Here is a 13597-nt window from a genome sequence, read left to right on the forward strand (position 1 = left end):
CACACCGTCTTCACACAAATCAATCTTTGGTTGTGGCACTATGCCGTGTGTGACTGACACAGCAAATTCCGCCAAATTCAATAGTAATAAGGAACACACATGTATATTATAGCTGTCTTTACGGTAATTTAGATATATTTACAGGGTTAATACCTGGAACAAACAGACAAACACATTATATATACAGGACATCACAAATAAGGGTTAGTATAGTTTTAGTATATATAATGACAATATACAAATTTACAGTTTAATATTATTAGTCTTGAGAAATCTGTACAGAATGTTAGCAACTGGAGTATGTACAAGTGTTAGTAGATAATTAATATTTACAGGTTTAGGAATGGATGGGGGGAGGAAATCGTGGAGGGAGGTTTGAAGATTGGGACACTCAAAGAAAAGATGATCAACAGATCCTTCGCTGGTACCGCAGTCACATACAGAACTATCACGCACCCGAATCCTAGCCAGGTGCACAGGGGTGCACGCATGACCCAGACGGAGCCTGCAAATAGTGGAGGTAGCAGGTTTATCAAGGAATCTTGCTCTAGAAAACCATGGCCTTTTGGGGATATGGGGTTGAATGTTGGAGTAGAACTTACCTTTGAGATTCCTGGAAGAGTCCCAGGACACTTTCCAGGATCTATCTAGCCTCGGACCTGCGAGCGAGGCAAGGTCATGAGCGAAGTTTTGGTAATGAGTATCCAGGCCCAAGCTAACGGCTTCCTTAGCGAAGGAATCTGCACACTCATTACCAATGATGCCACTGTGTCCGGGAATCCAGGCAATAGCTACCTCAATACCCTGAGTCACACAGCGATGAAGAGTTTCTCTAATTTTGAGAATTATTGGAAATTTTGATTTAGATTTAAATGGATAAGCGATGATAGCTTGTAAACAGCTGGCCGAATCTGATAAAATGATAGTTTTATTTAATTTGTGGGACTCAGTGTAGAGAAGAGCTTCTAAGATAGCTGTTGCCTCGCCCGTGAAGACCGAGGTTTCAGGAGGACACTTGAAACTCAACACAACCCTGTATCTGGGCAGCCATACAGCTAAACCCACGTTGCCATCTTCAGATAATTTAGAGGCATCGGTGTAGATGGGGAGCCAGTCCGGCCACTCAGTATTGAGTTTCTCATTTAGGGCCCTATCAGCCCCAGGGGAGTCCTTTCTGATGCCCAAATCCAGGGCTATGTTGGGTTGAAAAACTAGGGTGTCATAGGGGACTTCGAAAAGGGGGTTAGTTTTAAATTTCACAGTGGGATGAGGGAGGTTAGTGCAAAAAATGAATGTTTTAAGGAGGAAAGAAAGACCATGGTTTTCTTGGGAGTTACATAACCGCCTAAGGGTATCAAGCCTGGCCAATAAGGGGTGAGAGTCGGATTGCCAAATTTTGAAGAAGAAACGATCACACAAATACTGCCTCCGGAGTGAAAGAGGGGGATCAACGCACTCCACCTGCAGGGCATTGGTGGGAGAAGATCTCATCGCACCCGATATAATACGAAGACACTAATTGTACTGTATTTTGTCGAGTTTTTCCAATGCAGCCTTGTTACAGGGGTCCAGTACAAAGGAAGCATAATCGAAATGACTTCGAACAATAGCATTGTACAAGAGTTTCTGTGAGTAGGGATGAGACCCCCACCATACGCCCGACAGAGATCTAAGGACGTTGACGCCCCTCTCGCACTTCTGAGCCACATAATTCATGTGATGGGTTCCCGATAATCGTGAATCTAAAATAACGCCTAAAAATTTCACTCTGTTGGCTACAGCAATTGTATCTTCTCCAATAACGAGATCGACATCAGGGATGTGGCGTTTTCTGGTGAATACAACTGCTGTGCATTTTGGGGGGGAGAGAGATAACCCATGACCATCCAGCCAATCCGTGAGGTAGGTACCTAAGTGCCAGGTTCAGCTGTACATTTGTCTCTTCTAACGAAGGAGATGCATAGTAGAGAGCCAGGTCGTTGGCGTACTGTAGAATGTCGCAAAAGCAGTCAACGGATTTATCAAGATCATAAGTATAAAGACTGTAAAGAAGGGGGCTTAAGACCGATCCCTGGGGAAGGCCTTTCCATACAAATTTTGGGGAGTCCAAGGTCGAAGGGGATTTTATGTAGATGGATCTCTCCATGAATAGGCTGCAAACCAAACGGGTAAGCTTCACTGGAATGCTCAGCTGGCGCATTTTCTGCCTGAGCACAGGAAGAAGGACGTTATCGTAGGCAGACGCTATGTCAAGAAAGACACCCACAAGGTATTCTTTCCTCTTAAATGCGATGTGAATATCTGTAGTAAGAATTGCAAGACTGTCTAGGGTGCTCATACCTTTCCTAAAACCAAACTGGGTTTTGGCGAGGATTCCTCTGTTTTCAACTAACCATTCCAGCCTGCATTTAATCATGTGTTCCAAGATTTTCGACAAAGCAGAGGAGAGGGCGATTGGACGTCGGGAGTTAGGGTCACGGGGGTCTTTTCCGGCCTTCAATATGGGAACGACTATTTGCTTACTCCAAGAGCATGGAGTAACTCCATACTCAAGAAAGTAGTTTATCAGCTCCAAGTAGAAGCACTTGACCCTGAGGCTTGATTTTGAAAGGAAAGAGTATGGAATGCCATCAATACCTGGAGAAGAATCGGTTAAGCCAGATAAAGCAGATTGAAGTTCATCCATAGAGAATGGAGAATCCAACCTGTCTGAAGATGGTAAGGGAGCTGGTGGGGGGCGGAGAGCACTAGAGTGTGGGACATAAGGTGGAGCCAGTTTATCGCTGAACCCTTCTAGCCATAGAGAGGGATCGTTGCATAAGATATCTTCGACATTAAGGGAACCGCGATATCGCCGAATGTATCTCCACACCAGAGAGGAGGGAGACCTAGGAGAAAGATTTTCACAAAATCTGATCCAACCCTGTTTCTTTTTCTTTTTAAGAAGCCGTTTGGTTCGTGCGGCTATTCTTTTGTAACTTATGAAATTTTCCATGCTCATATTAGCTAGATAAACATCCTCTGCGTTTTTTCGATCTTCAATAGCCGAAGTGCAGTCAGAATCCCACCAAGGTGGTGAGACTCTTAGGCCCTTACGAGATTTTTTATTTTTAGCAGAGGATGTGAGAGCTTTTTCGAATAGTTCATAGTTACCAAGAAAGTTGTCACTGGAACAGGGTTGGATCAGATCAAGTTTATCTTCAACAGAGGTGATGAATGTGGACCAGTCATTCCTACCTATCATGTATCTTGGGAAGGCACATGAATCAGCAGGAACGCTAGTTCTGTTAGGTATAGTAATAGAAATTGGAAAATGATCACTCCCAAAAGTATTTGGGAGGACCCTCCAGAATATTGATGTTGAAAGAAGAGGAGAAGAAAAAGTGAGATCAACAGCACTTTTTGGGTTCTGACGTGGAAGGACTCGACGGGTAGGAGAGCCGTCATTTAAAATACAAACATCTAAGGTATCAAGCATGTCTAAGAGGGCGATTGCAAAAGCGTCGGTGTGATAAGAACCCCATGAGGTATGATGGGCGTTAAAGTCCCCCATGATCAGGAGAGGTTGGGGGAGGGAAGAAATGATGTTATAAAAAGATGGAAGCAGAGAGGGATGAGGATTAGGGAAATACACGGACACGAAAGTAATGTCTAAAGCCCTAAGAGCCACAACATTAAATTCCTGTCCGTGAGGGGGGGTAGGGATAGAGGAGAAGATAAGGGAACGCTTCACAAGTAAAGCGCACCCAGCAAACCCGTCATCCCTGTCATCCCGCAGACACGAGTAGCCCGGAACTCGGAAACGAGAACCTGGCGCTAGCCATGACTCCGAGATGGCAACGACAACGGGCTTGATATTGTCAATGAGAGTGAGTAATTCATGTGATTTACTTTTAAGGCTCTGAGCATTCCACTGGAGGACCCGGATCGGGTTCAGAGCCATTCTGGGTGAAGGATGTAAGTTCCTTGAGTTTTAGGGCAACGTGGGGCGGTATTGTGTCGCTGAATTTAGCCAGCAGACTAACAACTAAGGAAAGAAGATTGTCTAATAAGTTGTCATTAGGGGTGATAGAAGTGATAGAGTTGAGGGCACTTCCATTAGGAAGTGAGGAAGATGGGGAAGAGATAAGTGCCTGATGGGCAAGTCTGTCGTAACCAGGACTGAGGGGAGACCTAGGCCTACGCTGTGTGTATACAGTCTTTTTGTATGATTTGTTTGCAGGTGGGCCAATAGGTTGTGAAGCAGTAACTTCAGCAAATGATTTTCTGCTCTTAGGAAGTCGAGCATCGGCTTCAGCGAAAGAGATGCTGTCCTGCGACATAATGACTTTAATGGATTTCTGTCTGGCTTGCTCAGGACAATTTTTACTAGTGGAGGCATGACTTCCGGAACAGTAGATGCAAGTGGGAGGGTCGGCATCGCAAGTCTCACCCAAGTGTGGCTGGGCACACTTGTAGCAGCGAGGCTTGGACCGGCAACTAGCCTTCATATGGCCAAACCTGCAGCAAGCATGGCACTGAATTGTCGGGTAAGTATACCTTTCAATTTCTACCGCTGCACGGTAGGAGAAAATTTTCTCTGGGAGAAGTTGACCTCTAAAGGTGATGACAATGGTCTGAGTGGGGACGTAGGAAGTATTTCCATTGTTAACTACTTTTCGGCTAATTCTCCGGGCTTTTAGGACAATACCACAGCCAGCCGGGAGGTCCAAGGAACCTACAAACTCATCCATGGAGAGATCAAGTGGTACTCGCCTAGCAACACCCATCCGGGTGATGTGGTAGGTTGGAATTACAGCCTTAAATTTGTTTGTAGTCAGGGCAGGATGCTTGATAAATTCATTGGCTGCCTTCGCAGACCTAAATTCTACAGTGACCCTGTTGCGGCCTGTCATTTTGACACCATCCCTTGTGATGTCGGAAATTTTATTTTTGTACAAAAATTGACCGAACTTGATAGCCCTAAGCGGGGATGAAGCAGCTGGAGCTGTACTTCCCGAAGAGCTTTCCTGGGTGACATGTACGATGAATGGGCCGGGGTCAGAGTCGTCGTACACCTTGGTGGCGTCGAGACTAGGGTGCGTGAATATGGTTTGTATGCTTGCGGATGCTAAGTCGGGGTCGACAATAACACGCTTACCTTTTGGTGTTGAACTTTGTTCATCATCCCTAGGGCGCTTTCGCGTCTCCTGGGAAGAGTCCGTGAGTATATCAGGTGAGGAAGACATCTGTTGATCATCTGGGGGATCAGGATCTGGGGGGCGATCCGAGTGGTGCTCCATTATATTGAAATGGAGCTAAAATACGAGTTTACGGACGAACACAACACTTACCACTAACCACCACCACACTTACTACAACAAACAAGTATTAACACTGTAAATTGGCACAGAAAAGGCTCGAAATCGCGCTGATAATTGGACGTAGTTACGCAGAAAGGCCTCAATCCACAACTTTGTCAAAATTGAGTTATATACTAGAACATGCTATTTAATGTAGGGTCTACCTGTCAAGAAAACAAACACAGTAAAAAACCAACTACAACATACTTTTTTGATGTGGGGGACCAACCCACATTGTATGAAACACACATTTTTTAGTTTCACATAAAGGACTCAAACTGTTTGAGTCCTTTTACAGAAATGCATTTCCTATGAAACCATGAAAAATTTAGTTTTTCATAAAAGACTCAAGCGCTCTGAGTCGTTTTAGAGAAATACGTATTCATTAAAAAAATACAATTTGTATTTAGCAGAAAGGACTCAACCCGTCTGAGTCGTTTTAGAGGAATACTTATTCATTGAAAAAAGACAATTTGTATTTAGCAGAAAGGACTCAAACCGTCTTGAGTCGTTTTAGCGAAATACTTATTGATTGAAAGAAGTCAATTTGTTTTTAGCAGAAAGGACTCAAACTGTCTGAGTTGTTTCATAGAATATAAGTTTTTAATAAAACAGTTCAAATTTTATTTGGCAGAAAGGATTCAAACTGCTTTTGTTCCGTCTCTTGGCCACTATTCTGTCACCGCATTTTTCCACCTTCCGTCCCCCCACGAGCCAAGTATCCTGCCACGCTGCCACTCCCATTTCAGTTCGGCGACCCGCATACCGACGTTGAACACTTTCCTCTTTTGACGGATCACTACGTTGGGAATACGTCTAAGCGAAATACTTAACATGGCTCGCTCTATAGCTCTTTGTGGAACTCTGATTCGGTGCACAGTTTCGTTGGTCATCGTCCATGTATCGGCACCGTGTGGGCAAGTCACATTAGCAATTAACAATCCATAAGCAGCGTCGCTCGACTCTCAAACATCTATCAGATTCATACAAGTTACGCCCGATTTGATAAGCGAGCGACGATGCCTAAGGATTGTTAATGGCTAATTTTCGGTGGTGGTAACTCCAAAGGAATGTCACAAGGTGACTTGGTTCTCACACGAACCAAATCGACCACATTTAGATTATTCGAAAATGAAGACATTCACTTCTAGATGTTAGAAATACTTAAGAAGGGTTGCTAAAGTCAAGAGTGATCACCACTTAGTGGTTGGAAAAATCTGCTTGACGATAGCGGGAGCTCAGAAGCAGGCCACAAGATTTGCCAAAGATGTCGCTGTAAATAAGCTGCAGGACCCAGAAGTCAGAAGATAACTTAGTATCCAGATCCACAACAAATACCATCAACCTACTAAGTGTGGGCGACGCGCCTCAATCAAAGATAACTGCACTGGCATTAAAGACATGTTTTAAAAAAGTTGCGAAGAAATAATAAGGCACAAGGAACACTTAAAGAAAGAATGGATGTCTAAAGGAACATGGCATATTATGATCAACTCTCCAAGGAAGACTTAACATCTAAAGAAGCACGAGTTGCGTACGAGTATTTTCTTTGTGAACAAAATATTAAACGTAATTTAAAAAAGGACCAACGCTGTTAGTCTGATTCTATATCTTGGAGAAAACAAACAGCGGCTGCCATGAAGGATCCATAGAAAGAATCAAATAAACTTTGCACCAAACCCCAGGATATCATCTCCTTGTTACTATGGAAGACCGACTTGTAAGATGGTATGACCACATTGCCGAAGTTTTTAAAGATCTAAACCAGTCTGCATCTGAGGAGTTGGATGCAGATTCAATAAACCAGGAGCATCTTGTATATCCAGATCTTGATATATGTTAAGAAGCATAATCGTAATCATTATGATTATAATAAAATCGATAGCAGTCGTTAAGCCTACTCAGAGACCTTCGGGCGGCTTGAAAACATCTGACAGTCGGGTTGCCCAATTACCCGTCAACTCTGTCAGCACAAGCTTGCTTGTGTTGGGGTCCACTAACCCACACTGGGACAGAGTAGTGGACTAGGCCTAATCCCTTCCTTCATTGGAAGGAGACCCATGCCCCGGCAGTGGAGATGTGACGGGTGATCCAACCGCAAAGTAATGTCGAAGTGATACGGACCATACGATTGCTGAAATCCCACTTTTCAGCGATTGTATGGTAAGCACAGGGAACGACGGATATCCTACGGAGGCATAAAAAGGAGGATAGTTGCAATATACCGAGGATGATGAAGTGAAGTTAGAGTAAAAGAGAATTTTATTTATGTCCAACTTTATCCTTTGAGGTTTGCTTATGTTTATATTGCTTTATCCTGAAAATTATGGGATAATATGGGATGGGACACTTACTAAAAAAGTGGGCTTCTATTTCGTAAAAAAATATATCAAAATCGGTTAAGTTGATCCAGAGTTTTGCTCTTGGGAACACATTTGCGGTTAGAATTTTATTCATGCCCAACTTTTTTCTATGAGGTTTGCTTTCCGTCAAAATGCCTTATCCTGAAAATTATGGGATACAAACGGGTCGTAGATACTCACGAAAAAGGTAGGCTTCTATTTTGTAAAAAAAATATCAAAATCGGTTAAGTTGATCCAGAGTTTTGCGCTTGGGAATACAGTTCCGGTTAGATTTTTATATAGATGTGAAATGTTGTTTCCGATTACATTTCAATATAAATTATTTAATAATAGGTTTACTTTTGATATATAATTTTTATTTTGTGTAAAAAAGTAATGTCTTGTGTCTACAATATAAATATTTTACTTTAAAAACCATATTGTTATTTAAAAAAATATTTTATAAAAATAAATATTTGGTTGGATCCTTTCTGCGAAACGTTGAATTTCCCTGCTTGCATAGAAAAAGCAATTTAGGAGAAAGGATCCAAGTGCATATTTTCATTAATAACTCAATAAATATTCGTTATAGCTACACCATGATTTGCAATAGTAAAATAACAATAAATATGCATAATTTAAGATAATTTCCACATATAAGATGCTTTTCATTGCTGAAGAATACCGATTAGAACTTAAAACGTCTATATCTCAGAACTAGGTTTGTGTGGGTTGAGTCCTTTCTGCGTAACTACGTCCAATTAGGACCACGTGGGTACCCTAGTTACGCTCGAAACGGAATCTTCACACAAATCACAGACTAACTAACGTTTGTCATTTTGACATAAAATGTCAAGTCACAGATTAATGGTAATGGTGAACTTATAGTGAAACTGTAGCGAGACAGCCCATACGTAGTACTCGAGGCAACCTCCCTAAACGTTTCCACTAATGTCAGTGTCATCATAGTAAGTAATTTCATGTAACTACAATAGAGGACGCTAGTGGTACTTGAAATCAAGAAAAAGTTATTTATCTTAACGCTGATTGGCTGCGCCTAATCACGTGAGTTTGTCTTTTGCCTTCTGTTTTTTTAACCGGTATCACGAACATGTATAAATTTTCTGTGCGAACTTTATTTTGATAATTAACATTAAAACAAGTGTTTTGTGAACATTTTCATAACATTCTGTGCTTAATAACTGTTTTATCGTTGTGTAACGAGAATAAACACTTAAGAATAATCGGGAATTATCATTTAACCCGAACCACGACTAAATATGGCGCCCCAACGTAGTGAAAAATTATAAATTTTTCCGGCATAAGTGTTAATTTCATGTGTTACATACGTAAACTTTGTTATTTCCGGCTTATCTTATAGAATACTGAAGTGCTGGCTTTGTGGACTTTACGAAAATCTTAGATTTTACGTCAGTGCACCCGCCGTCGACGCTTTTATATTATAACCTATCAAGATGCCGCGCACCAGAAGAAGCCCTCAGCCGCCGAACGAAGAACTCACAGAAGCTACGTTTTCCTCGGACGAGGTAACGGCCATGATGGCCGCTATGCAAAAATCGCAAACCGAAGCGCTCGAGCGATTAATCGACAGAGTTATGGACCGCCAATTCCCGCCTTCTTCATCGACGCCTACGCCGCACAACTTTTCCGCAGCCATGAGCGCTGGCGCGGGAACGTTCGCCGGTTGTACTGCACGATTTGACGGTGAGGGACCAGTGGAGGTATTCGTCGATCAAATAACAGCATACAAAGAGTGTACCAATGTCTCTGATGAAAACAGCATAAGAGGCATGTCCTTACTTCTGACCGGCTCAGCAGCTACTTGGTGGCGAAGTATCAAGTCCGAAGTTAAATCATGGGATGATACCCTCACCTTACTTCGGTCAGCCTACGGAGAACACAAGCCACCTTATAGAATTTATCGACAGTTATTCAGTTCTGATCAAGGAGAACACGAACGGACTGATCTGTTTGTCGCCAAGGCGCGTTCGCTGCTTGCTCTTCTGCCAGAGAATGAACTGACTGAAAAGGTACAACTCGATATGATATATGGACTACTACACAGACGAATCCGAAAACGAATAAAAAGAGACGCTGTCTATTCGTTCCGAGATCTCCTGACTGCAGCCCGAGAAGTAGAAGATGCAGCTCGCGAAGAAGACCAGCTCACGCGCCCGTCGCCGCCCGCGCCCGCCGCCCGGCGCGCTCACGAGGCTCCGCGTCGCTACGAGGCTCTTCATCCCGCCGCTGATCCGTCTGTTGGCGAGGCTCGCTGGCCTAGTGCACGGCCGCGCCCCCCCGCGCAGCCGCCGGCACCGGCGCAGCCGCTCGCGCCATTCCCGGGCCCTGTCCGCACCGCCGCCCCGCTCTCCGGCTTCGCGCGCCATGCTCCCGCCGGCGACGCGCCGAGTGGAGGCTCCGCTGGACGCGCCCCTACAGGTAACGTCGCCGCCGCGCCGGCCTTGGCCGCTGGCGCAGGCGCGACGTCTTTACGTGTTACGAGTGACAAAGGTAAACTATTTTGTGTTTATTGCAAAAGCAGAGACCATATGAGAGACCAATGTAGTAAACTTCAACAGAAAAGTGCATTATTCTATTCTGTCAATACTTGCAGTGATAGTAAAGGCTGTGTTATCAGTGAAAGTGAGTCTTGCGATGAAAGCCCAATAGGTTCGAGTGTCTATGATGGTTATTTGTCCGATTCTGCTAACTATAACTGTAGTAACTATAATAACTGTGATAGAAATATGTCTAATCTTTTTGTTAAGGGGGAGACGTCATCCACTTTCGGAAATCAAGAAAAAAAAAACATTTTCGAACTTTAATAATAATGTCGACGAAAATTGTGTTAAGGGGACGACGTCGCCTACTTCTAGTAATAGAGAAGTATATAATTCATTTTCAAACGATACTGATAGTGTTAAAGAAAATTTTGTTAGGAGGCCCTTATTAAATATTGAAGTGCTAGGTATGAAGGGTACTGCTTTAGTAGATTCTGCAGCTAAAGGCTGTATTGCGGGACACTCACTACATACTCTCCTTCGGTCAAAAGGACATCCGCTGCGTCGTGTGTCGCGTAGTGTTAAACTCGCTGATGGTGAAACCAAGGTTATGGACTTGCTCACTACTGACTTAGAGGTCACACTCGTAAATAGGAAATTTTCAGTGGAATTCCTTATTTTTCCCGACGCCTCCGACAACGAGTCCTTACTGGGAATAGATTTTCTTAAAAAAGCAAATCTCGTGTTCGACTTCGGTAGTTCTATGTGGTATTTTTCTGACGATAAATGTAGAAAATTTCAACTGTCATTTGAACCTGTCACTCGTCGGCCTACCTACGCTTCATTGGATCTTCTGAGAGAAGATGAAGGTTGTGGTCTTAGTGATGATAAGCGTTCATTACTTTCACAGCTGTTAACAACCTACGAGGATGTGTTTGCTGAAAATGGTGCACCAACGGATTTCGCAGAGCACGCAATCAACACAGGCGACCATGCACCCATAGCTGTCCCACCGTACCGTCTTACTCCTGCTCGTCGTCAAACCATGCAAGAGGAGATTGACAAGATGTTAGCTGGAGATATAATAGAGGACTGTGAGTCAGCATGGGCAGCACCAGCGCTACTAGTACCAAAACGGAACGGCGGTTTACGTTTTTGCGTCGATTTTCGAAAATTAAACGCAGTCACGGAATCGGATACGTACCCGATGCCCCTTATTGACGAACTTTTGCAATCTACAAAGCGTAATTGCGTCATGAGTACGCTAGATATGCGCTCTGGTTATTGGCAAGTGTCAGTCAAGGAGGCTGATCGTGACAAAACAGCTTTCGTTTCACCGTTCGGTACCTTCAGATTTAAACGCATGCCATTTGGCTTAAAAAATGCGCCGGCTACATTCATGCGTCTCATCGATAGATTTCACTCTGGATCAACTCTCAAGGATGCTACGGTACTGGCTTACTTGGACGATTTGCTGGTAATTTCGGAGACTTTTGAGCAACACGTAGAAGACCTCCGTGCCATTTTTGAACGTCTGAGACTTTTCAATCTTCGAGCCAATCGCGAAAAATGTGTTTTTGCTAGAGAAGAGATAAAATACCTTGGTCATGTCATCACACAAGACGGTATTTCCCCAGACATGGACAAAGTTCAAGCCATCGTCGACATTAAGCCGCCTACCTCGTTGAAACATCTTCGCTCCTTTTTGCAAACATGTTCTTGGTTTCGCAAATTTATTCAAGGTTTCTCGCAAGTAGCAGAACCACTCACCAGACTCACGAAGAAAAATCAACCGTGGACCTGGGGACCAGAACAAACTCAAGCGTTTGATAATCTCAAAACGTACTTGATCTCCTCGCCCATTCTTATACAGGCAGATTATTCAAAGCCCTTTGTATTAAGAACAGACGCTAGCAACTACGCCCTAGGAGCTGTCTTGTTGCAAGGAGAAAACAAAAATGAAGAAAGACCTATCGAATATGCCAGTCGTCTCCTTACACCCGCTGAAAAGAACTACACAACTACAGAGCGAGAAGCTCTAGCCGTAATCTGGGCTGTGGAACGTTTTCGTGGCTATATTGACGGTCATCCGGTAGTTGTCATTAGTGATCACCAACCGTTAAAGTGGTTGCTAACACTTAAGTCGCCGTCAGGACGCCTAGTGCGTTGGGCTCTCAAACTTCAAGCTTATGACCTTCAGTTTGAATATACCCCTGGCCGTGCGAATGTTGTTGCAGACACTCTCAGTCGCCCAAACTGTACGGATGACACTAAAGACTCTTGCGGTGTTTGCTCGGTTATTGTAGATCTTCCTTCAAGGAATGTCGCAGATCTTCGCCAACGACAGTTAGACGACCCGGAAGTAAAAAAGATTATTACCGAATTAGAAGAGGGAGATGAAATAAATATTCGTCGTTGGTCTGAACGTGGTTACGTTTTAGAGCGTGGTATTCTGTACCGTTACCACCCTGACGCCGATTGCGAAGAACCTCAATTAGTAGCACCAACTAATATGAGAACGGAGATCTTACGTGAGTGCCACGATTCTCCTCTCGCCGGCCATCCAGGTGTGGATCGAACTTGCCAAAGGATAGCTCAAAAGTATTACTTTCCTGGGATACGCCGCACAGTAATTGACTACGTGAAATCGTGTCCTTCGTGCCAGCGGTATAAATATTCCAATGACAAACCTCAAGGTTTGCTGCAGACTCCGGTCTTAAACCAAAGAAATGAAGTCCTAGCCATAGATTTATTTGGCCAGTGGGCCGGTAGTGACCGGAGGGTAGTCAAGGCGAAAAGTGGATCTTATTGATTGAAGATACTGCCACTCGGTGGACGGAGATCTTCCCATTAATAGATGCTACAGCCGAAAATTGTGCAAAAGTACTTGTAGAACAATATTTTCTGCGGTATGGTTTGCCTCGCCGCGTGATTTCGGATAATGGAGTTCAGTTCGTATCGAACGTCATGCAACAATGTTTGTCAATATTAAAAGTTGATCAGAACTTAATACCATTATATCACCCAGAAGCAAACCCAGCAGAACGCAAAAATCGAGACTTAAAGGTCCTTTTGTCTCAACTTGTAGGGAACGATCACTCATCTTGGCCAAGCTATCTTGCCACCATCAGATTTGCTCTTAACTCATCTGTTTGTGCAACTACAGGCGTTACTCCAGCATTCCTAACATTTGCTAGAGAGTTACGTTCACCATTAGATGTTATTAATGATCCGAAGTCGATTCTAGACAAAGAGAACTTTAGTCCTCAAATCACTCCATATCTAAAAAAGTTTATCGAATCTTTGACCACGATACGTGACAAAGTTGAAGGTGAACAAGATAAAAGGAAGGAGTACGCCGATCAATCGCGCCGAACTCCTGAAGAATTTC

General features: G+C 43.6%; 2 protein-coding genes across 3 annotated transcripts; both read right to left on the reverse strand.

Annotated features, from left to right (window-relative positions):
- Positions 1-18: 18 nt before the first annotated feature.
- Positions 19-5419, reverse strand: LOC125489151. 2 transcript variants are annotated; one of them, XR_007266763.1, is made up of 2 exons: positions 5356-5419; positions 19-153 (listed from the first exon to the last, which is right to left on the reverse strand). XR_007266763.1 is itself a non-coding variant. In XM_048624015.1 (2 exons), exons 1-2 carry the CDS (start codon positions 1489-1491, stop codon positions 119-121), a joined length of 924 nt encoding a protein of 307 aa, XP_048479972.1. In that variant the 5' UTR covers positions 1492-1751; the 3' UTR covers positions 19-118. The 2 variants fall into 2 exon arrangements, 1 of the variants encoding a protein (XP_048479972.1); XM_048624015.1 differs by lacking the exon at positions 5356-5419 and adding an exon at positions 603-1751.
- Positions 1952-5419, reverse strand: LOC125489144. The gene is made up of 2 exons (XM_048624007.1): positions 5334-5419; positions 1952-5254 (listed from the first exon to the last, which is right to left on the reverse strand). Exon 2 carries the CDS (start codon positions 5226-5228, stop codon positions 3894-3896), a length of 1335 nt encoding a protein of 444 aa, XP_048479964.1. The 5' UTR covers positions 5229-5254; positions 5334-5419; the 3' UTR covers positions 1952-3893.
- Positions 5420-13597: the final 8178 nt, after the last annotated feature.

The sequence above is a fragment of the Plutella xylostella genome, chromosome 11, assembly GCF_932276165.1.
Source record: "Plutella xylostella chromosome 11, ilPluXylo3.1, whole genome shotgun sequence".
Lineage (NCBI taxonomy): Eukaryota > Metazoa > Arthropoda > Insecta > Lepidoptera > Plutellidae > Plutella > Plutella xylostella.